Genomic DNA, 28,000 nt, shown 5'->3' on the forward strand with positions numbered 1-28,000 from the left:
CGCAGGCTCCGCCCCCCCGCCCCCGCCGGAAGGGAAGGGGAGGCTGTGGCCAGCTCTGAGCAAGACAGACTCCTCGGCCAGCGCGGTGGGGGGTGGCCGGCCGGGGACTCGGCGACACCGAGCGGGTCAGAGCGGGCTCGTCGCCAACGCAGTCACGTGTGCGGCCCCTCCTCTCGCGTCTGCCTCCCCCGCGCGCCGCGCTTTCCATTCATAAATTCTCCGCTTGCTCCGCGGCTACCGAGCGTCGGAGCCAGCCGGGAGCGCCGCGCAGCCGCCCGCCTGCCGCCCATGGGCCGCGCGCCCCGGCGCTGAGGTAGGCGCGCGGGCCTGGGGCTGCACCGGGGTGGGCGGGGGGCAGGCCGAAGCCGCGCGGCCCGCCCTGGCTAGAGACCACTGGTCCTTTCCCGCGAGGCAGCGAGGCGGGAGGCAGGGAGCTGAGGAGCCGGGGCCGGCGTGAGGGTCAACGGGGAGGGCTCTGCACCCTCCCTTCGGCGACCTGGAGAAGGACCCGTGCTCACGCCCTCCCTCAGCCTCAGTTTCCCTGAGTGGGATTCGGCCAGGGCCATGGCGTTTCCGCCTCCTGGCTTAGCCCGAGGTTAAGATGTGCTTGGAGTCGGCTCTGCATCTTTCCGCAATCCATCCCCTTCCCCAGGGCTGGTCGGGGGCGCAATAACGAGTCCGATCGGGAGCCGAGGCTCGGCGGAACTTTAGGGACTGGCCCGTGGGCAACCTCCACCCTAGGCTTGTGCCCCCTCCTACCCACTAGGAGTCCACCTCCCTTCCCCGCGGCCTCGTGCCATTTTTCCTGGTCTACTGTCATCGTTCGTGTGCATCTGCTCCCTCCTCCTCCATCCTGAACTCATTTCCCGACCTACATTTAGACGCCCCCTCCCCTGAGGACGCAGGGGATCCGCGGCCACTCTAACCCGAAGTGCCGAGGACACCTGGCTTTCACCCGGACCCTCCCCTTCTCTGGGCCTCAGTTTTACCCGCTGTCGACTGGCGTTAAAACCTGGGGGTGGGGGTGGGGTGCTGGAACCTGTGCACAGGCGTTCCCTTTCCTGTGGGTAAGGGCCGCGCACCGTGCCCACTCGGGGCTGCTGGTCTTCCAGGCCCCAGACTCGGTTCTCTGAGATTCCAGAGCACGGCCACCAGTCCTTCCCGCCGGGAGGAGCCGTGCGTTGGGGAGGGCAGTCAGGTGCAATTTCCAGGCAGTCCCTTTCCCAACTGCTGAGACCCTCCTGGCCCCGGTGCCCTCAGCACCAGGCAGAGATGGAGACCGACAGGCTCGGGCGGGGAGAGGTGCGGCGGGGGCGCGCGGCCGGGCCGGGCACCGAAGGCAGCAGCCATCTTGCCGCCCGGGGCTGGCTCCAGCCGCCCCTGCAGGAGGCCTCCCTCCCCCGCGCCCCCTCCCCTCCCCAGTGCTCCCTGGCAACCCGCCCCCCCCCCCCCCCCCCCCCCCCGGCTCGGCCTGCTCTCAGTCGCCATAGGAACCAGATTCTTGAGAGTTGGGAACAGATGCGCCTTCTTTGGCCTTTTCACGCCCACTGGCACTCGGCGGAGGGGGACCTTTACCTCCAAGAGCCTTGACCCGAGAGTCCCTGTGCTCAGTCCGTCTGCACCCTCCCCGGGGCGGGACAGCCCCAGGAAGGACCCGAGTCCCCGCCGTTCTAGGACGGTCTCCGGAGACCTAGACAGTCCCTCCTGCTTCCCTGGTGGGGCAGGCAGGGCCCCTGGGGTTTGGCGGGAGTGAGCTGACCGCCTCAGTTTCCCCATTCCTAGCAGGGGTGCCTTCCTTTTTCTGGGCAGGGTTCCTGCCAGGTGCCACCTTGCCTGGCCAGTCCCACCGGCTGGGGAAGCTGTTGATACGCACCCACCTCCCCCTTTTCAAAGATGGGGACATGGAGGTCTGATTCCAGCCGGGTGGGGGCTGCCTAGGGACTCCCCTCCACCTCTCAGTGAGTCACCGCCCTGTGTGGGTCCTTGCTCCCACTTCTAGGTAGGCAGGAGAGGGAACCTAGGAGCTCCAGCTGAGAAAGCCCCACCCCTCCTCCTAGCCTCAAAATGCAGCCCACAGCCACCATGGCCACGGCAGCCACCACCACCACTGCCACTGTCGCCCTGACCACGACGTGGGATAACGCTACGGGTCAACCCACTGTGAGTGAGGGGGTTGGAATGGGGAGGATGGGTGGGGTGGAGCCATCAGAGTCCACGGCCCCCAGCCCTGTCCCATTGCCTTAGCAGGTGGAGCCTGAAGACCCAGTCCTGGACAACTACGTGCTACTGGTGGTGGTGACGGCGCTCTTTGTCGGGGGCACACTTGTGGTGCTGTCCGGCGCGCTACTGCTCTGCAAGCGCTGCTGGGAGGTCCACCGGCGCCTCCACAGGTGCGCAAGGCGCCTGCCCGCCGTGGGGGGGGACCCCGCAGGGCTGGAACAGGTCAGCAAGAGAGCCTGCCCTGGGTGTACATAAGCTGGTGTCACTTCTGAGTGACAGTGCCCGGTGCGTCTGCACAGGGGCCTTAGAAGAATGGGGTTGGTCCAAGGGAGCAGGATGCTGTGAGCTCAGGACACTGCCTGTGGGCAGGCTATTTGGGTCCTCTGGCTCACTGTGCTATTCTACTGTCCCTCCCAGAGCCACAGAGGAAGCAGAGAAGACCACCACCACCTATCTGGACAATGGCACCCACCCTGCCCAAGGTGAGGCGTCCTACCAGACCCCATCCCTGCCTGTCCCTGTTCCTTGGGCCACCTGACTGTGTCTGTCTGTCTCCCCCACCAGACTGGGCATGGCTCGATTCCGATTCATCTCTGTTTCCTTAAGTCCTCGCATAGGTGCTCACAGGCATGTGCTTAGTGAGTGAGTCTGTGAGCAGATAAGCAAGTGCCCAGCCACTCTCCCACCACGTACCATCCCGACGGATAGTCCGCCCTCCACACTTCTATCCCACTGGCCCCCCCGCAGCCCACCCGGCACCAGGCCAGGCCCACTGGGGCCCACCCTCTCTTGGCTCTCCTCACAGACCCTGACTTCAGGGGCGAGGATCCTCAGGGCCAGGATGCTGAGACTGAGCGCTTCCTGTCCACCAGCTCCACGGGCCGCCGGGTGTCCTTCAACGAGGCCGCCCTGTTTGAGCAGAGCCGGAAGGCACAGGACAAGGGCCGCCGGTACGGAGTAGGGAGCAGTGTGGGGGATTCCACTGGGTGCCCCACTCTCCCCCACACCTGAAAGGGTGGTGGAGGGGCTGTGCCTGGGGGGTGGCCAGCAGGTGACGGGCAGGCATGCTGGGCACAGGTACACCCTGACGGAGGGGGACTTCCACCACCTGAAGAATGCCCGCCTCACGCACCTGCACCTGCCACCCCTCAAGATCGTCACCATCCACGAGTGTGACTCGGGGGAGGCCAGTGCAACCGCCACACCCCACCCCACAGCTACCCCCAAGGCCAGCCTCGCCATTTTCCAAGTGAGTCGGGGGTGGGAATCCACCCTCACCCAACAGGTACTAGCTTTCCCGCCCTCTGGCTGGGCCCCTCACATCAGCATGAGGAGTGGGGCCTGGCTGGGTACAATGGGTGGTGGGTCCAGCACACCCCCTCACCCACCCGTGCTCTTTGACCTGTCACTGCTTCCTCCCCCACCCCGGCTCTGTCCCACAGCCCCCGGGGAAGGCCCTCACCGGCCGCTCTGTGGGCCCCAGCTCCGCCTTGCCAGGTGACCCCTACAACTCGGCCGTGGGGCCTGCTGACTTCGAGATCAGCCCCTCAGCATCCAGTGACTCCGGGGAAGGCACTTCGGTGAGACCCTCATGCGTGCAGCCCCTGTCCCACCCCAGGACAGGTCAGCCTGTGGCCCCTGCCTCATCCCCTATTTGGGAGGAGGAGGGTCTGGCGTGCACATGCACGGGGCAGCCCAGAGGCTGGATGGGGTGCAGTCAGGACCCACCCCAGGCCGTGGGATGGGACTCAGCACCTGGCTAAGCCCCTGGGCTTGGCATGCTTGAGCTTTGCACTCCCGTGAAGGGTGACAGGAGTGCAGGGCTGTGGCCTGGGCTGGACTGGCACTTGGGGCAGCAGGGAGGGGCCTATGTGTCTGAGAGTGTCCCTCTTCCCTCCCAGTTGGAGGCGGGTGCCAGGAGCGCCAAGCCTGGTGGGCCAGGGGCTGCGGCAGGGCCCGGGGAGGCGGGCCCCGTGCTACAGTTCTTCACCCGACTGAGGCGCCATGCCAGCCTGGATGGGGCTAGTCCCTACTTCAAGGTCAAAAAGTGGAAGCTGGAGCCCAGCCAGCGGGCATCCAGCCTGGACACAAGAGGTGAGCCGTGGCCCTAGGTAGGGAGCCAGGCCCAAGGGCGTGGGGCCAGTAGCAGGTGCTGCCCAGGAGGATGTGGAGCAGGAGGCTCTGCACCCTGGGAGGGGCACTGGGCGCCCAACCCGTGTGGGCCAGCATTACCTCCTGCCAGCCCGCATCTTGCCTCAGGTCTTAGGCTGGTCAGGAGGAAAACCCCGAGCTGTGTACTGTGCCCCTGCAAAGCGAGGGGCTGTCAGGCTAGAGTGGGGATTGGGGAGCTTTTGCTATGAGAAATCACCACGGGGTGTGATTATGGCTTTGAGGTAAGTCTGCCTGCTGCCCCAGTGTGAAAGCAGCCCTAGATGGCATGTAAGAGTATGGCTGTGTGCCGGTTAAACTTTATTTACAACTACACATGGTATGCCTTCAATCCTGCAGCCCCCTGGCTATGTGGGGTCCTGGATATAGGGCTTCCAAACCCCCAAGCCAAGGACTGGGAGTGGTGCCTCCTGGCCCAGTGGGCACCAACAGCTGAAATGAGCCTGGCTCAAGGGAGCTCAGCAGAGACAGGACTCTGGGTTGCCGGCTGTCCTATGGAGGAGGTGGTGGTACCTGGAGAGGCAGGGATGGGGGACAAGCAGTGTTGGAGATGAGAGAAGCCGTGTGGTCAGTGGCAGAGGAAGCCCCTTTGTTGGGGCCTGGCTCCAGCTGGTGCAGGGCTGGGCAGGGTGAATTCTGGCTGAGGTGCGCCTGGCCAGGGAGGGGAGGGCTTAGCCCCTTGTCCCACCAGGAGCCCAGATGGAGCCTGTGATTCTTGGAGTGATTACACTGAAACGGAGGCAAGGAAGCTCCCAGAACCTGTTTGCTGGGTGACTCTCATCCCCACCTGAGGCTTTCCCACTGAGGCCTCTTGTCATGGGAGGGTCTTGGTCCCTGGCAGGGCTGGAGCTGGCAGGACAGGGCTTCACCTCTCTGCTCTCACCCCTGGCCCTCACTCTCTCACGCCTTCCTTTGGCCGGCTACACATTAGCCAGGCTATGTCTGTCACCGGGTAGCCAGTCCAGGTCCTTGCTCCGGCCACACCTGTCTGCCAGGGCTGCTCAGGGGGCCCTTTGGCTCACCCCTTCCCTGGGCTTTCTGCTCTCTATGCCTTGGTTTCCTCATCTGCACAGCAGGGTACACACTCACGTGGCCCAGGGTGGTCGGGGGGAAGGGGATGGGCCCAGGGCTAGGAGGGGCCCCGGCAGGCTGCCGTGCCTTCTTCTACACAGGCTCCCCCAAGCGGCACCACTTCCAGCGGCAGCGGGCCGCCAGCGAGAGCATGGAGCAGGAGGAGGGGGGCGCCCCCCAGGCCGACTTCATTCAGTACATCGCCAGTGCAGGAGATGCAGTGGCCTTCCCAAGCCCCCACCCCTTTCTGACCAGCCCTGCCAGCTCGCCCCCCGCTCTCGGCAGGTATTTTTCAGTAGATAGAGGTGCTAGGGGTGGACCTGTGGGCCCCCTGCCCCACCCCCTCCCCCATAGGTGGCCCAGGGAGTGCTCTCCCCACCCTTCGGACAGGCGGTTCGTGTCCCTCTGGCTCCACCATCCCTCGCGGAGGCTGCCTCGCTGAGGCCACCTCTCCAGCATGGACTGCAGGAGGGAAGCAGGGGGAGACTGGGTAAGGGCAGAGGGGCAGGTGGGGCCCCAGGGTCCCCAAGACAGGATGCCTGCTCAAGCCAGGCCTCAGTGGGTGTGTGTCTGTGTGGGTATCAATACTTCCTGGTGGAGCCCATGGACCCTCCTACCTGCCCTGCTTCTGAGGGCTGGATGTCCCTACTTGGAAACAGTGTAACCACTTCTACCAGCAGTACCCCTCCCCCAGCCCAAAAGCAACTGTCCTGAAGCTCTGGACCCTCCTCAGTGATAAGGCAGGCTAGCTACTCCTGGGCACTTCCAGGTCTAGGTAGTTAACAGTTCTGTGTATCCTCTTCCAGGCTCCTGTCAGCTCATGGTGGGGGTGAGGCAACACAGCCAGAGTCACCTGGTGTAGGGGCTGAGAGGGACCCTGCTTGGTCCAGGCAGTGCTTTGCTATACTAAATTCTTAGGAAGCTCATCTTCTAAGGCCTTAGCTCTTTCTGGGCAAGGGGCCAAATCCCTGCAGTGCCAGCAAATGCTCAGGTCACATATTCTAAAAGAGGCCCTGGTTAAACAGCAGATGCCAAGAGGGCTCTGGGTCTACCCCCACACATCCACTCCTAAGTAGACAGGCAGCATTCAAAACATCCATCTTATACCGAGTCTGACAAAACCTGAAGGGTTCCCACCGGTGCCCACCCTCCCGGACCCAGAGGCAGGGTGGCCGGGGAGGGGGCGCGGGGGCCTGTGCAGCCTTCTGACAGCTGCAGCCTGTTCTATAGGCTAGAGGCAGCCGAGGAGGTGGGCGCCGCGGGAGGATCCAGCCCCGAGTCCCCCCCCCCAGAGCGCAGCAGCAGCAGCATGGGGCCTGGGCAGCAGCAAGAGTCAGATGGTGAGCGAGATGCAGGGCCGGAGCAGGCCCAGACCATCTACCGCGACATCTGGAGCCTGCGCGCTTCGCTCGAGCTGCATGCAGCCACCGCCTCAGACCACAGCAGCAGCGGCAACGACCGCGACTCCGTGCGTAGCGGCGACAGCTCGGGCTCGGGCTCCGGAGGCACCGTACCCGTCTTCCCTCCACCTTCACCGCCACCCACACCGCGCCCAGCGGAGAGCGAGGCAAGTGGGCCGCGCAAGCTGCTGCAGATGGACAGCGGCTACGCCAGCATCGAGGGCCGCGGTGCGGGTGATGAGGGGCCTCCCAGCGCGCCAGAGAAACGCTCCTCCTTCACGAGCGCGGGCCACGAGGCCACCGTGGGCGGCAGCTTCGAGGGGCCCATGCCAGAGGTGCTCTCCCGACCACGCAGCCCGCGCGCCTGGCCCCGCCGCGCCCCACGCCGGGACTACAGTATTGACGAGAAGACGGATGCACTTTTCCATGAGTTCCTCCGCCATGACCCGCACTTCGATGATGCCCCGTCTGCAGCAGCACGCCACCGCGCGCGTGTGCATCCCCACACGCGCAAGCAGTGGCAGCAGCGGGGTAGGCAGCACAGCGACCCTGGTGCGCGAGCTGCGGCCCCAGCCCCCTCTGGGGCACCAACCGGCGCCCCCCGCCCTGCGCGCGCACCCCTGCGCCGCGGGGACAGCGTCGATTGCCCGCCAGAAGGCCGCGCAGGAGAGGACCCAGCTGCCCTCGCCATCCCCGTCATCGAGGAGGAGCCCGGCGGCGGCTGCCCAGGCTCTGGCCTGTGCACCGGGCCTCAGGGCGCTCTCCTGGACAAGCTGGCAGTCAGCCTCGACGACAGACTCTTCCCGCCGCGCCTGGCCCAGCCTGTCGCTGTGGCCCCTGCGCTGGCCGCAGCCGCGCCCACATCCCCCGACCACAGCCCCGTCTAAGTCTGTGTCCTGCGCCCACCTCGTCAGCTTATACAGCACCGGCGGGGCCTTGGCACCGGACACACCTGGGGCGCGACGCCCTGGTGCGCATGCGCTGGGACTGGGGGCCTCGCGCACAAAGCAGTGCCCCAGGCGCCCCGTGCCGCCCTAGGATGCGCACGCACACAGTTCATACCGGGCACTTAGCTGGGTCGACTAGAGGGAGTGTGGCGGATTTTCATCTTCAGACTCCTGAAGACCACGTTCCACTTCCCTTGGTCCCGGACAGCGACCTCGAGCTGGTGACTGAACGTAGCACACACCACTGCCGCGTCTCGGGCCCATGGCGATGGGAAGCGCATGCGCAGCGCCTGCATCCTAGAGGGGCGATGCACAGCAACTGCGCTAGACGCATGCGCAGAGAGCCCCCTCCCAGGACCAATTGGGCCTCGAGGTGCGCCAGAGTCGGCGCCAGGGCACAAGCACAGTGACTGCGGGGTGCCGAGGACCCTTGAAGAATGCATCCGCCCTGGGCTAGGAGGTTGGCCCAAGACCGCGGCCGCCAACCCCTTGAAGCCGTTTACCTCACCGCGGCGAGTGCTCGCAGCAGTCCGCGCCCCCTCCAAGCAATAACCGCATCTGCTGCTGCCATCCCCAGCCCTAGATACACCCTCCAGCCCTCCTCCCAGTGTCTGCATCCCGACGCTCGCCCTCTGCATGTTGGGTGGGCCGCACGCCCCTACTGCATCATCCAAAGAGCCGCTAGGACTCACCAGTGTTTCAGACACAAAATCCAAACGATCAAGGTTTCAAGTTTCCCAAGCTTTATTTATTGCCAAAAGATGGGGCAGCCCTCGCCAGCGGCCGAGTCGCCCTGCCCCGTCCCTTCCTTCGAAGCTTCGCACTGTCAGTGTGCCATCCAGTGATGGAGTTTGTGTTTTGTTTTCTGGTTGATTATATTTACTGCATACTCTTGCTGGCTCTGAGTTTTCTCATGGGATCCAACAGCACAGAGGCCTTGGGGGGAAAGGGATCAGGATCTCCAGGCCACTGCACTGTGGAGCCATGGGCTCTGGAGCTTTCTGGAGGCTGGGTCACCAAGACAGCACAGAGATCCAACATGGCCAAAGGCCATGTCCCCACCAGGCACTACCAGCAAGACCTGCAGACCCCGGCCAGCCCCTCCACCACAGGATCTACAAAGGGCCCCAGGCTCAGACTCTGATCACCCACTTGATAACACATCCTGCCACCCACAATTCCCAAACATCCCTCATGACCACAACTCAAATCCACCTGTTTTATTTTTTCTTTAAAAAAAAAAAAAAGAAAAAAAAAGAAAAAGGAACCAACCAAAACAACAAAACAAGGCAGCCGCCTGGCTCCCTTGGGCACTAGGCATGCATCTCAGTGGACAGGCCTGGTCGTCACGCCCATCCTGCTGCCGCTGTGGTTGGCTTGAACACATCACCAGGTGTGGGAGGCGCTAACGAGTGGCAGAGTAAAAAGAGGAGTCAGGGTGGGTGAGAACCAGTAGTCTCAACGTAAAGTGCATGGCAAAGGCTGGCTCGGGGCCACACCGGGCCCTCTCCCTCCTCCCCTGGCTGGGGGAGGGGGCTCAGCATAGGATTGCAGTCAGCAGGAGGTCGTGTCCACCGGCCATCAGGGGAGGGCCAGGCCCCAGTCTCTGCTGCCCCCAGCCACAGCCCTCTAGGACCCCCTGGCTTCTGAAGGGGCGGTCAGCACGAAGGGTGTAGCGTCGGCCTTCCTGGGACGGTGGGCAGCAGACCAGCAGTAGGCAGGAAGACTGAGCAGGACCTGGCTGGGGCTCCTGGAGATAGGCTGAGACCAGGACAGAAAGTGGGTCACTTCTGGGTCAACACATAGGCTCTGCATCCCAAAAAACAGGCCCAACGTGGGCTCCCTGTAGGTTGGGGAAACCAAGGTCTGGTCACACAGTGCTGGGAGTGCCTGGGAGGGCTGCGCTGCCTCAAGGGACCACCCTCTGAATTACTTACTGCCTGGAGAGATTAAGCACTGCCCTTCTGCCACAGAACCAGGTTTCCCTCCAAAGCAGTTTCTACCGTGTCTGGCTGTTCTGAAGCTGGTAGAGAAGTACTTCCAGGGCAGCTCCGTGGGAGAGGGGATGTGGCTGGACAGAGGCTACAGCCTCAGACCCCCACCCTGCTGTTCACATCCTAAGCAGGCCATGGGGCCTCTAGTCCTTTAGGGCCTTTCAGGATGGGGGCAGGGCAAACAAAGGTGGGAGAAGGAAGCAGAGCAGGCAGCAACAACCAAGATGACAGCCACAGCCCCTCCCAGCCCCCAACCTCCCACCCACCCTACACAGCCCCTCCAAAGCCAGCAGCCCCCTGTCCTGGGAGCAGCCCACACTGGGGAAGGGCAAGCCACTCAGTTTTGCAGGACAGACTGTCATATTAAGGGGCCCTTCTTCTGCACATGGGCTCCCCAACCCCACTGAGGGCCTGTAGCCCGCTAAAAGTGACCTTCCCCCACCTCCAACCCAGACCCCGTGGTGATAAGCAGACTGATGACTGTGAAGGGCAGAGCTGGCCATGGTCAGCAGTGGCCATGACAGTGACATAAGCCAAGTACTGGCAGTACCCACAGTGTGCCCCCAACTCAGTCCTGCTGGTCCCCATCATGTCCCACCTGGAGGCAGCCACCCTCACTGCTGCTTGCAGGCTGACAGCCGGCGGATCTTGCTGCTGGCCGAACAGGCCTTGCGGGTGGGGTTGGAGGTGGCGCTGGCCCGGCGCTCCGCTCTCGACTTGGCACTCAGCTGGACTGACTCGGTGCCATTCACGCATACAGCCTTAGGCAGGCCCCGACTCTGTACGCTCCGACCTGCCTCCTCCTCCAGGACCTGTCCTAGGAGGGAGAGGGCGAGTGTGTGCTGACTGGGGGGCCCAGACCAACACACCCCCAGTGTCTCCACCTGCCCAGGCCCAGGTCACCTCCAGCCAGTGGGGCCCAGGCTCCTCCTCCACCTGACCTGTCCAGGGCCTGCCATCACGGTCCTAATGCAGGCAGAGGGAGAGCTGGTCTTAGAGCCAATTGGCCAGGGCCAGGCCCAGGCCCAGCTCACGCTCACCTGCCTGTTCAGGTATGGGCTGCACTTGGGCAGGCTCCAGGCTGTCCTGCTCACCCTTCACTGCAGGAACATGGTGAAGGACAGGGTCCTGGGCCCCAGCCTCTGTTCTCTCACCTGTGCAAAGGCCAAACCTTGCTGGAGCCTGTGGGACTCAAAGGGGGTACACTTGGGCTGGGGTGCCAAACTCTCTCCCACAACAGCCCACCCTGGCTCTCCACACCAGGCACAAAGGGAGAGACAACACCTGCTGAGTCCCACCCCTACTGTGCAGGCAGACAGCCCTCAATTGCATCTGGGGGCCAATGGCCTGGGGCTGCCCACCCAGATATGTGCTCCTGGCAAGGCATGGGGCAGAGGGAGGGGTGCAGGGAGCCCATGTGCCTGCACTGCCCAGCCTTCTCATGTGGACATCGGCAGGGACTGCCCTTAACCGCTTTGAGCCCTTCTCTTCTCCACACAGAGCCCTACCTCCGCCACTGGCATCCAGAGCCTGACTTGGTGGCCTCTGGAACTTGCTGGGAGGCTACTGGCATCACACAAAAAGCATTTCAGGTCAGAACTTAGAGTTCAGGATGGGAGGGGGTGAGTGGGAGAAGCCTCCTCTCAGCATATAGGAGGCTGCAGGGGCAGCAGGCACTGAATGTGACCACATGACTGGAACCGGAGTGGGAAGAGCCTTAGCCCTGGCACAGCCTGGCTGACCTACAAGCAGGTCAAAGAGAAGTGGCCGCCTAACCTCAGTGCAGGGCTCTCCCCTTTCTGGTGGGGAGTACTCCCGGGCCAGGCATCTGGCTCAGGCTCTGAGAGTCACTCCTGGACAAGCCCTCCCCGACCCAGGAAAGGCAGCCCCAAGCCTCTGGCACAGACCTGAAGCAAGTGGTCAATGTGGGGCCTGGTGGGGTCCTTACACGGTGTCACTTGGCCTTAGAGCCTCAGAGAGGCTCCTCCATCCTATTCTCTTGAGGGAACAGAGGCTCCAGGAGTCCTCAGACTCATAAGTGGCCTGGCCAGGACCAGGGTTCCAAGGCTGGGCACAACACACACATGCCACCTCCCAGACCTCCAGTTCCCAGGACCCCACAGGGAAAGAGCTGAGACAAAGCATAGGGGGCATGAGTTCTGAGCATGTCCTGGGAGAATGGGACCCACGGAACACCCCCGGAGCCGCTCGCTGGAGGGCCACCACCCAAGAGGCCACCCTGAACACGAACTCTTCCTACAGTAAAAACCTAAGCCCTGCCAGTGAGCCGGGAGGAGGCAAGCATGAGTCACACACACTCAGCAGGGCAGACCTTTATGCTGGGAACCAGTCTGGGGACAGCACAGAAGTGTGGATGCCTTGGGGCGAGGCAGTGGCCCAGCCTCCCTCAGACCTCAGGAAGGTCCAAGGGCCCGTGGGGGTGCAGCGGCCTGGACACTATGATGGTGGCTGTGCAGGGTGGGGGCACTGATATACTAAGGCCCAGGCTCCACGTGGAGCTCCTCGGTGGCCCTAGCCTCAGCTTCCTCTCCAGAAAGGTCTGAGCACTGGCTTTCCTGCAGGCCTCTCTCTCTAAGCCCTGCCTCAGATGCTTCCTCGCCACCTGGGGAAGAAGGCCACGTATCAGGAGGGTGTCAGCACCAGGAGGGCCACTGGACCCTCAGGCCTGTGTGGGGGGTCCTCCCCCAAGTGCGCCGCCACCCACCAAGGGGCACGTGCCTGGGATGCAGGAGGAAGCCTGTGGCCTCCACCTACTCCTGTAGGGAGGAGGAGGCACCCTGGGAGGCCCCTCCTAGGTCAGCCCAGAGGTGCCAGGTAGACATGAGGACCAGCTGCGAAGCCGAAGCCTGCGGGACTCACCAGGCACCGTGAAGTCCTGAGTGTAGATAATGTCATCCTCGATGTCGAAGAGCTCGTCGTCCACGTCATCTGCACAGCCGTGCAAATCTTCCAAGTACGGCACCACCGTCATGCCGCGCCACCGGTCCTTGCAGTCCGTGCTTGGTGGGATGGGCACCGGCTCCTCAGCTGGTGGGTGCTTCTTCCGGAACCAGCTGTAGAAGTTGCAGGTCAGGGTGGCCAGGGGCCACCCCAAAGCCCGGTGTAGAGAAGCACACAGGAGGGGAAGGGGAGGGCGGGCCAGAGTCTGAGCAGCGCAACCCCACATCCCAGGCCTCTTGATGATTCTGCCGGGACCTACCTGTGCTGCCGGATCTGCTGTATGGAAAACCTCTTGGCCGGCTCGTATTCCAGCATTCCTGCCAGGGAGACCGGCGGTGGGTGCGGGGGTCAGCATGGGCAGAGGCCCCTCCCCTGCCTGGGAGAGGTGGGGACGCCCATGGGTGCCCGTACAGGGTCAGGGGTGGCCTGTGTGAGTGGAGCCCCCTCCCCCCAGCAGGCCAGGGCTCCACAGCTGGGCGGCCCAGCTCAGCTTGAAGAAGCTGGGGCTGTGAATGAACAGGGGCAGACGCTGTGGGGGTGTGTGTGTGGGGTGTGTGTGTGTGGGGTGTGTGTGTGGGGTGTGTGTGTGTGTGTGTGGGGTGTGTGTGTGTGTGTGTGTGTGTACACACAGCCCTGGCAGAGGGGAGGGGCCTCCAGGAGGAGGGCCCAGTACTGAAGGCCCCAGCAGAGGGAGTGAGAACCGGACACTGCCTGGATGTGGGGACAGAGACATGGACGCCCCCACCATCTCACTGGCACAACTGGGGACCGCTTCAAGCATTTATGAGATCAAGGGCAGCCACAGACCACCGTTCATGTCACTACAGCAGAGAGAGCTCTGAACAGAGAAAACACTGACTAGCAGTGCCTGGCAGAGGGAGAAGAGCCCAGAACACCCTCGCTGTCTGCAGTGCCCTTGGTGGAGCTGGGGCAGGCTGAGGATGGTAGCCCAAGAGCCTTCAGAGAGCTCAGGCATGGAGAAGGCCGGGTCCAAGGAGGGGCCTGGAGTGGCTGCCAATGCAAGCCAAGGGAGCGAGGGTTGGGGCTGCAGGGGACACAGTACTGGAAATGTGGTAGCCCGGCTTCATTTCACCTTATACAACAAACCTAAGAACCAGCAAGACTCAGTTATCAGAAAGCTCAGCAGCAATTCAGGACCGTGAATCTACTTTCCCAGCTGCTAAGTCAATGACAGCTAGGTACCGGCCAAGTGTCCATTGTGAGCTGAGTGAGGTCAGTTACACAGAACACAATGACTACGGACAGAAGAGTCTAGGATGATGTGCTGTTGATAACTCTCAACACCAGTCACCAAGGGTGACACTGTGGATGTGCTCTGCCATCAAAACTGACCAGCCAAACCTCAGCACACCCACACCTGGACAGGGCCCCTGCTGTGCATGCACAGTGCCACCTAATGCGCAGCCCAGGGAAGTGCAACAGAAAAGGCTGGGCAGGAGACCCCGCGGGGCAGGCAGGTGGCTATTTCCCTGTGGGGATGCAGGGAATAGGGTGGACCCAAGGGAGCCAGTGATCCCTCCCAGGCTCAGCCCCCCGCCACCTACAGCCCCATGCACAGTGTGGGGAAGACCCCACCCCAGCCGAGCCCACCCTCCCACACCTCTGGGCCTCACCTCTCAGCAGGTCTGAGAGGGGGGGTCCGCAGTCCCCAGGGATGCTGTAGTCCCCCTTCCCGATGTTCTCAAACAACTTGTAGATGTTGTCCCCCTCGAACGGGTACAGTCCTGTTGTGATGTTGTAGCTGCGGCCCCAGGAAGGACAGAGCCAGTCAGGAGGGCTGGTTTTGCAGCCCCAGTCTGCAGCTAGCCTGGTCCAGAAGCCCTAACCACCCTCACCTACAGGGACTCAAGACTTGGTGACAGGAATGTTCTCAACTAGATGGTGGTGGCTAAAAACATAGAAAGCCATTGGACTGCACACTTTTAACACCCAGGCCAGTGGCTGCCCTGCATGAGGGCTACAGCATGCACTCCAGCTCAAGCAGAGGTTTCCAGGGAACACATCCACTTAGTGTAGCCTGCGCTCCCCCAACAGGCTTGGGGACATAACCCAAGAAGGGCCAGAAGGACCACGAGGCAGAGTCTGGGTGGGAGGTAGGCAGCAGTGGGCCATAATGTTTCAGAACTCTCAAGAGTTCCCATTGTGGCTCAGAAGAAACAAATCTGACTACCATCCATGAGGACGCAGGTTTGATCCCTGGCCTCATGTAATGGGTTAAGGATCCGGTATTGTTGTGAGCTATGGTGTAGGTCACAGACGCCACTCAGATCTGGCGTTGCTGTGGCTGGGGCATAAGCCAGCAGGTGCAGCTCCGATTGCACCCCTAGCCTGGGACCCTCTATATGCTGCAAATGTGGCCCTAAAAAAAACCCCAAAAAACAGACCTCTCAGCACAAGGGATCAGGATGCTCCCCCAGCAGTGAAGGCAGCTGGTGTATGAGCCAGCCCACGCTGGGTGGGGGCCAGGAGGATGGCCTGTCCCGGAGCATGTCCCCCGACTAGGCCTCTGACCCACAGGGGCTCCAGACTCCAGCTCTGTGCCCCACCCCCAGAGTTGGAGGGCATCAGCTGCTGGGGGATGACTCACCGGGAATGGCAGGTTATGGAAGCCTGGAGCCCAGACAGGGTGCCTGGGCCAGGTTGCGTAAAGGAGGACCCCTGGGGCAGGGTGAGGGACCAAGGCCCACCACACTTACAGCGTGACCCCAGCCGACCAGATGTCCACCTTGAAGCCAGAGAAGGTGTCCAGGCCATTGGCAATCTCGGGCGGCTGGAACGCAGGAGAGCCCTGGCTCGTTCGGCAGGTGTCATCCTCAGCAAAGGGGTGCAGGGCCTGCAGCGAAGCAGGAAGCCCTCAGGGAGCAGCCTTCCGGAGCAGGACCCCACCTGGGCCTGGGGCAGCACCTACCTCAGCCACACCCAGGTCGGAGATCTTGAGTGTGCCACCGGTGGTGAGCAGCAGGTTGCCAGGCTTAATGTCCTTGTGCACGATGCCCTGGCTGTGCAGGTACTCCAGCCCATCCACCAGCTGGCAGAAGTACCTGTGGGACACGGCCTCTGTGACCCACTCCACCAAGGGGCTCAGCCCTCCTACAGGACCCTCAGCTTGACAGCCGCCTGGAGTAATCCAGTGGGACCAAAGACAGAGGGCCATGGCGTGGGAGCCATCAGGGCACCAGAGGGCCCTGGCCAGGCTGACACACTCCTAGAACCTGGGCTGCAGTCACGCCACCAGGGGCCACCTGCCCCCAGGTGCCTCCCCAGCCCAGACAGCCTGGGGGCTGCGCTATTACCCCAATCACTCTGGCCTGGACCAGACCTGTTACTGCCCATAGTCCTCCCTGGGGCCAGGGACCCAGGTCAGCCCACCAACCCCTGTCCCCTCACACCACATGCCAGCTGGTCCTGCAGCACCTGAGAGCTGGGGCTTGACTCCCCAGGAGGGCCAGCCAGGGCAGTGCAAGTCAGGAGCTTCCAAAAGACCAGGAGGCCCCAGAGCCTCCGGCAGCAGGCCGGAAGGGGTGGGGAAAGGAGCTATGGGGCTGCAGGTCAGGGAGTCCGAAGTGGCTCGGCTATAGGAACACAAACTGGGCTCCCAAAGCCCTGAGTTTTAAAACACACTTGGACTTTCATTTCACCAACAGTTAGAATAAGCTGTCTCAACAAAGGACTGAATCTTTAATGCCCTTGGGGCCATGAGTGGCAGGGGCAGGGTGGAACTGGGTGTGCTTACCCGTGGGCCTGACACACGGGGAAGCGCTTCTCTGGCACACTGTCCAGCATCTCCTGCATGCCACACACGCAGTACTCCATCACCATATACGTGCAGTGCTAAGGAAAGCACGCGCAGTCAATGCTCAGCCAGACGGGCCTCTCTCCAGGGCACAGGCTGCATCAGGAAGGTGAGCTGGGACAGCCCTGAGGGATCACGGGGCTGTGTGCGGGGACCCTGCCCCTCCGGGGCTGACCTGTGGGTTCTGTGGTTGCCTCCTCTGGGCTCAGCCTCAACAGCCCTGCAGGAAGCCCCCTCTGGCCAATTCCACACAACATGCAGGAGCTGAGGCCCCACTCCCAGCTCCCAAGGGCCCTGCAGGAAGAAGGCCCAAGAAGATGGGGGGCTCAGGGCAGGGGAGGCCAGGGGCAGCCAGGCCAGGCCAGACAGGGAGTGGCTGGGTGTCTCAGGCCAGTGGGAAAGAAAGGCAGGGATGGGGAGCCCAAGGCCAGGCCGAAGACCCCCAGCAGTATCTCCACCATCAAGGGGCAGCCTGAGACTTGGATGGAGAGGAGCCACTTGCTGGGACTCCATCACTCTGTACCCAGGGAGTTGTGACAGTCACTGCTGTAGAAGGACATCAGCCCCTTGGCAGGACCTGCAGCCCAAGAGTAAAGGATGAAGGCTGAGGCCATTCCTGGCACCACTCCTGGCAGTGACACATTTTCCACTCCCCATGCACTCTGCCACAAGCCATAGAGGGGGCAACTACCAGGCTGTGGCACCCAAATGCTAGAGGTAGGGAGAGTGCCCACCATAAGGTCCCCTAGATATGGGGTCACCCAGATGGAAGCCGGGGAAGTGTCCTCTCTCTGGACCCTGGACACCCGCTCTAGAGACTGGGGCCACAGGAGGGCCCGAGGGCTGCGGCCTCATAGCCACTTCCAGGAGGAGGCGCAGAGCCAGGATGGCAGTTGGACTTTCATTTCACCATTTCCCGGCCCCAAGGAAGGGGCTGCTCACAGAAGGGCCCACTCCCACAGCCACACCTGCCCTGAAAGGATATATCTTCTGCTTCTCCTCATTGTACAGCACATCCACCAGCTGGATGACATTTTTGTGCCGCAACCTCCTCAGTAGTTGGATTTCCCTGAGGAGGAGATGGAGGCATCAGCCAGATCCTCCCTCCACCCCCCCTCAAAGCACCAGTATCTGAGGCCCCTGCTGTGGCCCCTCCTGAGTGAAGCCACACTGAGACTCTGGCCTGTCTCCTGGAGTCTGGAGAGGCTTCGACAGGGCCAGGCCTTCAAGGTGCTTTTCCAACACTTCACTAAAGGTGAACGGTCCTGTTTTAAGAGACCACAGCGATGGCAGCACAGGACAGCAGGGAGAACACGTGGGAGCTGGCATTACAGCAAGGTCCCACAGCAAACCCAGGTCGAGCCTGCCCCCCAGCACCCAGGCACTGTTGGGGCATCTCCAGGAGGACTCCCTTTCAAGAGCCCAGAGACCTCAGCTGCTCCAGAAAGAGGCCTGGGGAGAGCAGCCCCAAAGAATGGATTCTGTGGCATCCGACTAAGTCAGCCACCTGTGACCATGACCACGACCACATTCCCAGCCCTGTGCGGTCCCCTCTGCAGATGGCCTCCTGACACTTCATCTCTTCCAACAGAGTCTGGGCAAGCTCCTCAGAAGGCAGGGGGGAGTCACCGTCCAACCCAGCAATTCAGCTCAAGGTATATGCCCAGGACCAAGAACATGAAACTGCTCATGCACACTCACAGCAGCACCACCCACAGAAGCCCCAGAGTCGAAATAACCCAAGTATTCTCCACACACGGAGCATCACTCAGCCTGAAAAGGAGAGAAGCACCAATACTCGCTACCACGTGGAAGGACCTTGAGACCACGATGCTCAGTGAGAGAAGCAGACACAGAAGGACACACAGTATGGGATTCCACAGATGGGAAATGTCCAGAACAGGTACATCGACAGACACCAAGGGTGGATTCCTGGTTGTTGCGGGGAGGGGGGTGTGACAAAATGGGGTGACTGCTCAGAGGAATGTGTTTTCTTTGGGGATGGAGCTAGATGATGGTAGCACAGCTCCATGAAGATACCAAAGGCCATCAACTGCACGATACATGAAGAATATCTCAATAAAAGTTTCTAAGTCCTCACCAGATGCCCAAGCATGAAATATACCAAGAGCTGGGGAGGTGAGGGGCCCCCCATCCTCCTAAAGACTCAAGTCCCAACCCTCCCACTGTGCAGCTTCCATGAAAAGGCAGACTATTCCAGAAAGCCTTTCCTGACCACATCCAACCCTCACACCCAGTGCCTGAATCCTGTGCCCTCAACACCACTCCCCCTCCTAAGAATAGGCCCTCCTAGAGGCCTTGATACCTGGACACCGCACCGCCAACCCCAAGTGCTCCATGCAGATTCCCCAGCCTGGGACCCAAATAGCCTCTGAGAGAAATTGCACTTGTGTGTGGCTACTACTCTCAGACCCAGAACACAGGAGGCCATCAACCTGCAGAACAAAATACAGCTCTATAGCCGCTTCCCCACAAGCTCATGGACTGCCCACCTCACCACTGCCAAAAGGCCCCCGGGTACAGCAGGAGCCTTGTCCTTGCTCTGACCCTCCACAGTCATCCCTGACCATCTGATCTGAGGTCTTAGGACACTGCACAAACTGAGGAGGAGGGAAAGGAGGTGGCTCACAGACCCAGGGCCACCCTGATTCCTGCTGCCTGACTCAGGATTTATGCTGGTGTTCAGTGTGAGCGTGGCCCATACTCCATCCTTGCTCATGGCATCTTGCCTAAACACTGGGACACTAGGGCCCACCTGGGTGCTGTGAAGGTGGAGCAGCATCCCTGACCCCACCCCATCGTGATGACCACAGCCATCCTCATGTGTCATCCCTAGATGTTGCCAGGTGTCCCTGGAAGCGAGATCACCCAGAGAAGAGTTCTGCCTTAAAGGATAAGAAACGTGGAGTTCCTGGCGTGGCGCAGTGGTTAACGAATCCGACTAGGAACCATGAGGTTGTGGGTTCGGTCCCTGCCCTTGCTCAGTGGGTTAACGATCCGGCGTTGCCGTGAGCTGTGGTGTAGGTCGCAGACGCGGCTTGGATCCCGTGTTGCTGTGGCACTGGTGTAGGCCGGTGGCTACAGCTCTGATTAGACCCCTAGCCTGGGAACCTCCATATGCCGCGGGAGCGGCCCAAGAAATGGCAAAAAGACAAAAAGACAAAAAAAAAAAAAAAGGATAAGAAACGTGCTGGTGGATGAGGAGCAGGACCTCCACATCCCACCTTGCCTGTGAGCCCCTCCCGACCCCACTCTACTCACTCAGTCCTGTGACGGACCTTGTAGGCCCCTATAGGCCAGGCCCTGGGCATGCGGGTGGCCTGGCCAAGGGGTATCAAGCACCCTTCAGATGTCCTCCTCCCTGCTTCCACACCCAGCCCCCACCAACCCTGGATCACCCAATACTGACTCCCGGCCCTGTGCCCCAGGGCCAGAGCTCAGCTGTGACTCAGGGACCTTCCCACACCGGAAAGCCCCACTCCATTTCCATCTGACAGTGGAGTGACATCACTCAACAGGGTGTAACCCGTTACTGGTCCCTAAGAAGCACCAGATGGTATGAGTATAGAACTGGCTCCTCGCAGGTGTCCCAGGGGCATGTGGGGAGGGAGCAGGTGTTCTGAGGGGCAGGTATGGGGGGAGGGCAGGGGCAGAGACCACGGCTCAGCACCTGCTATACACCCAGCCAGTCAAGTACCTGCTGAGCTACCTGACCAGCGAGGGCCCACCTGGGGGGGTCTGTAGCCCCAGAAGGGAGGGAGCCCATGGGATGTGAGCTCAGCTGTGAGCCCAGCAGGCACAGGGGATCACTCAGCAGCAGACCCCCAACTCCTCCCAGCTCTGGCTTCTGAACTCACAAGCGGGACTGGGAACAGTGGAACAGACATGATGTCAGGACAGCTCAGGCATGCCATCCATGCCTGCTTCCCTCCCTGTAAAGCTCCTTAGGGTGTATCCTCTTGGTCCAAAGAGACCGCTACAGGGGTTTCCAAAACAAGGAAGACACAGGTGTTAGGAAAAGTCCAAACCCCCGGTCCTTCCCAGTATGAGGACGAGCCCCGCCTTCATGGCCAAGCCCCCCAACCCCGCCTCTGAGGCAAAACCACCCCTGAATCTTCATTCTCTGTGGGAGACGTCAATCTGGGGAAGCCCAGCCCCAGGGAGATGACAGCACCCTTTCCTTCACAATTACAGAGCACCGGAAAGCAGCTACTGTGTCAAACTACAAGATGGGGGAATCACACACATCCATGAGCCAGAGTGTGCCTGCAGAGCCGGACCCACGTACTCTGGGGACAGAGAAGGGGGGCACGAGGTGGAACTTGAAACATTCACTGCAGCCACAGGGAGGTGTGTGTGCAAGGACTTCTATCACCTTCTCTGTGTTTTCTGTTTCCTACGAGCCACACCACTGGCCAGGAAAAGACAAGAAAAGAGAAGAGAAGAGAAAAGAAAAGGAAAGAAAAGAAAAGAAAAATAGTATTTAAAGCATAAGGAAAAGCCAGGCACTGAGCCAGGATGCAGGAAGTGAAGTGAGAGGAAACGGAGCCTTCCGGTTCCACTGCCCATGGCTCCCAGGGACCTGCCCAAGGAGTGAGGTGCAGCCTGCTGAGCAGACTTGCCCCATTACCCAGAAGAGAAGTGCAAACATGAGGGTTATTAAGCCTCTGGAGCTCGTGGGGGGAGGGAGTGCAGGGAGGAGATGCACAAGAGCTGCCTCCCAGTCACAGAGTCTGAGCCACTGGGACCCACCTCCTCACTCCCTCCAAATGGCCTGTCTGCAGAGTGTGGGAGGTGCCCTCAACAAGACCCCCCACACACCCCTGAGGCTCCTACTGATGCCCCCAATCAGGTCAAGGAGCCCTTGAGGTTCTGGGAAAAACTAAAACAATGGGAAATTCACTAACAGTGCCAACACTTGTTCATGCAGGTTCCCAGCAGCAGTTCCTAACAGGAAGCAAGTGAGGACGACCCAGATGTCCATGGATGAATGCACACAAAGACACCCAGAGCATCACTCAGCCATGAAAAGGAGAGAAGCACTGACACTTGCTACCATGTGAACAGACCTGGAGACAATGCTCAGTGAGAGAAGAAGACACACAACACAGGGTGTGGGATTCCACGGACAGGAAATGTCCAGAACCGGCACATGCAGAAAGGTAGAGAGTGGGTTCCTGGTTGTCAAAAGGTTGGGGAGGGGGTGACAGTAATGGAGATGGAGCTCCTTTCTAGCGTGATGGAATTTTCTGGAATTGGACAAAGGTGATGGTAGCACAACTCTATCAAAGTACTAAATGACACTAAGGTTCCCTGGTGTCTCAGTGGGTTAAGGACTTGGTGTTCTCATTGCTGTGATGAGGGTTCCATCCCAAGCCTGGGAACGTCCACGTGCCCTGGGCTCAGCCAAAGGAAAAAAAAAAAAGTACTGAATGACACCAAATTACCCATCAGTAGTACAAATTTTATGTCACGTGTCGTGTAAATCTTATCTAGATAAAGCAGCTATTGAGTCACATGGTGGACAGGGGTAAAGGGCAGCTAGTTCTCGATTCCCAACACTCCTGAGAAGCCAGCACTCCCCAGCCCGCCCTGGCTTGGCATATGTGCTGATGCCCTGAGCCCAGGGTGGCCCCAGAGTTCCCAGTGCATCTCAGGAGCACCTGCTCTGCCAGGGAAGGACCAGAAGGGGAGGCCCCGGATGCTCAATGAAGGGAGCCCTGGTGGACCCATCGTGCCCTCTCACCACCACTCCTGGCGGGCAGCCCAGCCTGGCCTCATAGCTGACACTGAGGGGGGCAGGTGCCTGGCAGATGCCAGCACCTGGCAGTGGCTACCTGGGATGAGAACAGGGTCCAGGAAAGTCCAGGCCGCATTGCTCAATGGGGTAAAATCCCCACCACTCACCACCCGGGTCCAAGTGCCTGCCAGTCACCACAGGGCGGTGCCATCTCACCACAGGAGGCCCAGCCTAGAAACTGGCACCAGCCTGCCAAGGACCCAGCCACTGGGACACCAGGCAAAGAAGCCAGCCCAGGCAGACAAGTCACACTGTGTTACCTCCAAGACATAGGCAGGGGCACCAGGAACGCTGACAAGGAAGCCCTGAGCTGCTCACCAACCGCAGCCATGCCTGGTGACACGCTCAGCACACAGCAGGCACAGCTCACTCACGGGGTCATTGCTGAGTCTGACCAGCCTGTAGACAGAAAGTCAGCTGGGCCCAGGCTGTGGGGTGGGGGTTTGAGAACCACAGCCATAGGCACAGATGGCCCTGGCCGTTGCTACGTTCCTTAACAGCTGATGAAAAAAAACCACCAAGAACAGTCCTTGGCGACAGGTGAGACTCCTGTGAGCTCCTCCTGCACGGCATGCAGAGCTGGGCCCAGCTGCCACCTGCCCTCCTGCGTGGTCATGTCACAAGGGGCGTGTGCCAGTGGTCTATGCTGACAAGAAACACCATGGCTGCCCCCTAGGCCAGGAAGGCAGCATCTGTGGCTTCTGCTGCCTATTGGTAAAACTGGAGAACACAACCATTGTTTACAATGATCCTTAGGTGGAGTCCCCTCGTGGCGCAGTGGCTTAAAAATCTGGCCTTGTCTGGAGTTCCCATAGTGGCACAGCAGAACAAATCCAACTAGGAACCATGAGGTTGTGGGTTCGATCCCTGGCCTCCCTCAGTGGGCTAAGGATCCAGCGTTGACGTGAGCTGTGGTGTAGGTCGCAGATGAGGCTCGGATCTGGCGTTGCTGTGGCTGTGGTGTAGGTCAGCATCTGCAGCTCCTATTCGACCCCTAGCCTCGAAACCTCCACATGCCACAGGTGCGGCCCTAAAAGTACAAAAGACAAAAAAAAAGAAAATCTGGCCTTGTCACTGTAGCAGTTCAGGTTGCTGCTGTGGCACAAGTTCAATCCCTGTCCCGCTCCAAGAATTTTCACATGCCACATGAGTGGGTCTCAGCACTCCACTCCCCAATTTCACTATCCCCAGGCATCCCAGAGTAGACAGGGCTCTGCAGTGCACTTTAGCCAGGCCAGGGATTGAACCTGCGTCCCGGCACTGCAGAGACAGCACTGATCCCAATGGAACACAGTGAAAACTTCAAAAAAAAAAAAAAAAAAAGGTGTTTGTTTCTTTTTAGGGCCTCATCCTCAGCATATGGAAGTTCCCGGGCTAGGGGTCGAAATGGAGCTGCAGCCGCTGGCCTACACCACACCAAAGCAATGCAGGATCTGAGCCACATCTTCAACCTACACCACAGCTCATGGCAACACCAGACCCTTAATTCGCTCAGCGAGGCCAGGGATGGAACCTGCGTCCTCATGGATACTAGTCAGATTTGCTTCCACTGCACCACGAGGGGAACTCCCCACCCCCAAAAAGGGAACGGCTTAAAAGGAATGCAGCAGGTGTGTCAGTATTAAAATGAGGTTTCTTTTTTACTTCTGAGGCTTTCGGAAACTTTCCCCGCTCTACAATCAGAACAGATTAGTTTTTGCGAGCAAGAGAGGGACATGCACAGACCCAGGACAGCCTTCCTTCAAGGAACCACAGGAAGGAAGGACCTCCTTTTCCCAACTTCCTTTTTTAAGGAAAAACTTCCCATTCTAATTGGAGTTCGAGGACTTCGGAGGCTTATTTGGAAAGTTCAGGACACTTCACTCCAAGAGGCAAGTCTGGAGTTGAGTTTATTACATCTCTGCTAGACAATGAGGCCTTTGTTCCCTGCAGCTGCTGGGCAGCAAGGCTGACCCAGAAGCCTGGATCTCTGGGCCCAGGAGTGGATACCCTGGACCTCGTAAGAGAGCCCAGCCCTCTGCCCTGCATCTGGAGCACTGTCGGGACTCAGGGTGCCTCAGAGGATGGTACACCCCCTTGCAACACCCAAGGAAGTATACACGGGGTGGGGGGGCTCTGCCGGAGGCTACAGACAGGCGAACAGCCCGGCATGGGGCCAGCCCTGCCTTCCAAAGGGAGCCTCAGAGAGGTGAAGGCTTGCACATCCAGAGCTAAGGTGGGGAACTAGCCCTGGACCTGAAGCTGTGACGCCTTATGCCTAGTGCCAGGATGGCTGTGGACTGCTCACCACTCTGCCTCCCTGGCCTCAGTTTCCCCTCTGGATCTTCCGATGGACACCATCTCCACAGCTCCTGGGACCATGGCTGACCGTTCCAAAAACTGGAACTGGCAGCAAGCCCTCTGCAAACTCCCAGTTGTACTGCAAAGCATGAGGGAACTCTTTGGGTGGTAACATCCTCTAACTTGACCTTGGGCATGTGCACTTGCCTGGGGGGCGCTTTATCACATGTACATTATGCTTTGGCCAAAGTGGGCACCTGCCCACCTGACAGCCCTCTACCACAGGCAGGGCATCTGCAGAGGTTCTGGGGCCCACTCAATCTGCTGCCCGTGTCCATACCCAGGGATGTGTTTACTCCCTGAAGCCCCTGGGCTGGCCAGCTCTAGCCAAACAGATCAACTGGTGCCAGAGCCCAGCCTGGTCCTCTGGATGGACCCCGGCAATCCTTTCTACTTAGGGAGCCAGAGCAATACGGTATAAAACACCGGCACCAAAGCACTTAACAGACTTGTGTCAACTCCACCCAGGAGGGCTCATCCAGCTGGAAGAGACAAGCACCCCACTCCAGATCTGAAGGTGAGGCCTAAGAGGAGCCAGGAGAACAAGGATTGGCCCCAGAGAGCAGTTAGGGGGTCCCTTTCCAGAGGCAGCAGCCAGGATACAGGCACACAATCCCACGTACTTCTGGCGAGATGAGAAGCCATCACTTAGAAGCAGGGGTGGGGATCTGACTCAGAGATGTGGCCCTGCTTGGCTCCCAGGAGGGCGTCTGCTGTCCCACCAGCCTGTTTCCCTCAGGACGCCAGAGGCCCCTACCCTAACCCTACCTTATAGGTACCAAGTGGGCACAGGGAACTGGCGCTCTGTGCCCCACTGGCCCCGCACTCTGCCCACTTTTGCCGGGTGTTCACGGACTGGTGCGCTGACCAGAGCCAGTCAGGTCTCAGCACTCCGCTCCCCAATTTCACCACCCCAGGTATCCAAGAGTAAGCAGACAGAGCTCGGCAGCACACTGTTAAACTGTCCAAGGGGAGGGGGGCTGGGAGGAGGGGGTGAAAGTGGATCCGAGAGCAGCACTCCCAGGACTGGCCAAGGTCACCAGCCAGTCCTGCCTGGCCCGTTAGATAACCCTTCTTGGACACTGGAGGCTGGGAGGAGTGTGGGCAGAGCAGGGTGGGGTCTCCAGGGCAGCAGTGATAAGGAGTGGGGGTGCCCCCTACTGAAACCAGCAAGAGGGAAGGAGGCAGGGCTTCCACCGACCTTGGGGATGCTCCTGCATGCAGACCCCCCACACCTCTGGGACACCTAGAGGCAGACAGGCACCAGAAGAAATCTGTGTAAAAAGTTTGCGGGCACACAAGCCGATCCTCCTCAGCAGTCACCAGGCCTGTGAGTCCCATACATGTCCTATGTCACATCCTAGGCGAGAGAGAAAGAGCCAAGTTCCTCCCTGCTGACTGATAAGCCGGTGCAAACAATTATTTTTGGCAACCGCAGGGTTCCCCTCCAACAGGACAAACAAATCGCACTTCTCCCGCCCCAGTAACAGCCGCGGGTTGTGGCTGTGCTGAAACCTGCTGGCGGCAGGCAGGACCGTTTCTGAGCCCAAGGCTCAAGGCCAAATCAACACCAGCGGGTCTGCCAGGCACACCGGCCCTCTGGACAGCTGGGAGGGCAGATAGGGGAGAGGGGCGCCCCCTTCCGAGGAGGGCTCAGCATCGGCGGCGTCAGGAAGCCCGGGACACCCAACCGCAACAAGCTAGGCTGACTTCGCCCAATTATCCAAGCCAGTCACCCACAACCTTCCCAGCGGTTCAGCTCAGGTTCTTAAGGAAAGGGAGTATGGAAGGTAGAAACGGAGAAAAGCAGGGAGGGAGGAAGGAAGGAAGGATTGAAAGAAGGAAGGAGACCTCACCCCAACCCAGGAAGTAGGCACTTACTTCTTCACATTGGCCTCCCCGTTGGGGATCCTTCGCAACTTCTTCTTCTTGAGGATTTTGACAGCTCTCCTGCACAGCGTTTCTGAGTCCAGCACCTCCTTCACTTTGCCATACGACCCCTCCCCCAGCAGGTCCCCCATCAGGTACTTGCCGATGAGCTTGGCCCGCTTGCGGCGGGGCTGGTAGATGACCTCAGTGGAGTCGATGCGATGGATGAACGTGTCCATACCCACCGACATCAGCTCGCCCTCTGTAAACATGCCCAGCTGCTGCGGGTCCGCCACATCCATCCTGGACCCTAGGGCTCCGACTCCCGCAGGCGATCTCTAATCCCCTTTGTGTACTTCCTGGTGAGCGGTTCTTCCTTTTGTCCCCCCTCCCCAAGATTCCCTTCTCCAAAAATAAAAGTCACAAAATCGCAAAAAGAAAAAAAAGAAAGAAAGAAAGAAAGAAAAAGAAAACCCTTCTTGGAAAAGAAACGATTGTACTGAACGTGAGTTCAAAAGGCGCGCCTGGTCCAAAGCCCGGACACCTGGGCGTGTGCAGCGTCCCAAGTTTTGCGGCCGCCCGGCCTCACAGTTTTGAGGCGGGCCGGCGCGTCCACGGGGGCCCTCGGGAGGCCGGTGGGGCCGGGAAGTGCTAGGTCATCCTCCAGGGACTTTAGACCCTCGAACGAACACGGACGCGGCCGGGTCGAGTCTTCTCCGCGCCGTCCATTACTAGCGAGCCATGGCGCGCGCCCGGGGCCCCGCGCAGGCCGGCCCCGGGGCCCCCAGAGCCGGGCAGGCGAGCTTCGCTGGGGATCCGGCGCGCTGCTCGGGGGCGGCTCCCGCCGGCCCCGCCGGCCGGGGCGCCCGAGACGCCGGCAGGTGCGTGTCCGGAGCGCACGAGGAACCTCTGTTTGACCCCGCTGGCTCCCTCCAGCGCCGGGACTGCCCGGGGCCCGCCGGCCGCAGGGAGCGACCCCCGTCGGAGTCGGCCGCCGCCCGGGCGCCCGCACACCGGCCTGGGACCCCGAGCGGCCGCGCGGGCCCGGAGGGCGCCGCGCCCCAAACGGCAGCCCGCACTCGGTCTGCGCCGGAACTCTGTCGGCCGCGGAACGCGGGGCGCGCGGGGCTCCGGGAGGCTGAGGCGGCGCAGGCCGCAGGCGCCGGGCCGGGGTTCCTGAGGCCGCCGGGGTCCGGGTGGCCCGTCCCCCGCCGCGGCCGCCGCGCGCGTGGAGCAGGCTGGGCGACGCGGGGGGCCAGCCCATGCAAGGCGGCCGCGCTGCCGGCCGGCGCCCGCCGCCACTGCCGCCGCGCCCCGCCTCACTCGAGGGAGCCCCGGGCCGCCTCCCCCTTCCGCGCCCTACACGCCGCCGCCATCTTGTTTATCTCCTCCCC

General features: G+C 60.8%; 2 protein-coding genes across 10 annotated transcripts; one reads left to right on the top strand and one right to left on the bottom strand.

Moving 5' to 3' along the window:
* The first annotated feature begins 32 nt into the window (after nt 1–32).
* Nucleotides 33–8,699, top strand: CBARP (CACN subunit beta associated regulatory protein). 5 transcript variants are annotated; one of them, XM_047777751.1, is made up of 10 exons: nt 33–313; nt 2,000–2,160; nt 2,245–2,390; nt 2,638–2,702; nt 3,026–3,170; nt 3,374–3,469; nt 3,704–3,800; nt 4,122–4,314; nt 5,562–5,745; nt 6,691–8,699. In XM_047777751.1, the coding sequence occupies exons 2-10, from the start codon at nt 2,065–2,067 to the stop codon at nt 7,745–7,747; spliced, it is 2,079 nt and encodes a 692-aa protein (XP_047633707.1). In that variant the 5' UTR covers nt 33–313; nt 2,000–2,064; the 3' UTR covers nt 7,748–8,699. The 5 variants fall into 5 exon arrangements, with proteins under 5 accessions (XP_047633707.1, XP_047633703.1, XP_047633706.1 ...); XM_047777747.1 differs by having other exon boundaries at nt 34–313; nt 3,298–3,469; nt 3,663–3,800; XM_047777750.1 differs by having other exon boundaries at nt 34–313; nt 2,248–2,390; nt 3,298–3,469; nt 3,663–3,800.
* On the bottom strand, nt 8,534–28,000 carry STK11 (serine/threonine kinase 11). Of its 5 annotated transcripts, none has more exons than XR_007134486.1 (10): nt 26,619–27,059; nt 17,562–17,645; nt 16,517–16,606; nt 15,692–15,824; nt 15,480–15,616; nt 14,397–14,524; nt 13,022–13,079; nt 12,682–12,875; nt 9,745–10,618; nt 8,534–9,568 (listed from the first exon to the last, which is right to left on the bottom strand). XR_007134486.1 is itself a non-coding variant. In XM_047777754.1 (10 exons), the coding sequence occupies exons 1-9, from the start codon at nt 26,906–26,908 to the stop codon at nt 10,416–10,418; spliced, it is 1,317 nt and encodes a 438-aa protein (XP_047633710.1). In that variant the 5' UTR covers nt 26,909–28,000; the 3' UTR covers nt 8,534–9,568; nt 10,400–10,415. The 5 variants fall into 5 exon arrangements, 3 of the variants coding, with proteins under 3 accessions (XP_047633710.1, XP_047633711.1, XP_047633712.1); XR_007134485.1 differs by having other exon boundaries at nt 8,534–9,650; XM_047777754.1 differs by having other exon boundaries at nt 10,400–10,618; nt 26,619–28,000.

This window comes from Phacochoerus africanus, chromosome 4 (genome assembly GCF_016906955.1).
Source record: "Phacochoerus africanus isolate WHEZ1 chromosome 4, ROS_Pafr_v1, whole genome shotgun sequence".
NCBI classification, from domain to species: Eukaryota; Metazoa; Chordata; class Mammalia; order Artiodactyla; family Suidae; genus Phacochoerus; species Phacochoerus africanus.

Coding starts and splice junctions, on each gene's coding strand:
- STK11 (XM_047777754.1), bottom strand. CDS start 26,908: ATGGATGTGGCGGACCCGCAGCAGCTGGGCATGTTTACAGAGGGCGAG. Junction 12,876..13,021: donor CAGCAGATCCGGCAGCACAG/GTAGGTCCCGGC, acceptor CAACTTCTACAG/CTGGTTCCGGAAGAAGCACC. Junction 10,619..12,681: donor TCAGGACTTCACGGTGCCTG/GTGAGTCCCGCA, acceptor TCTCCCTCCTAG/GACAGGTCCTGGAGGAGGAG.
- CBARP (XM_047777747.1), top strand. CDS start 2,065: ATGCAGCCCACAGCCACCATGGCCACGGCAGCCACCACCACCACTGCC. Junction 2,161..2,244: donor ACGCTACGGGTCAACCCACT/GTGAGTGAGGGG, acceptor CCATTGCCTTAG/CAGGTGGAGCCTGAAGACCC. Junction 5,746..6,690: donor TCGCCCCCCGCTCTCGGCAG/GTATTTTTCAGT, acceptor CCTGTTCTATAG/GCTAGAGGCAGCCGAGGAGG.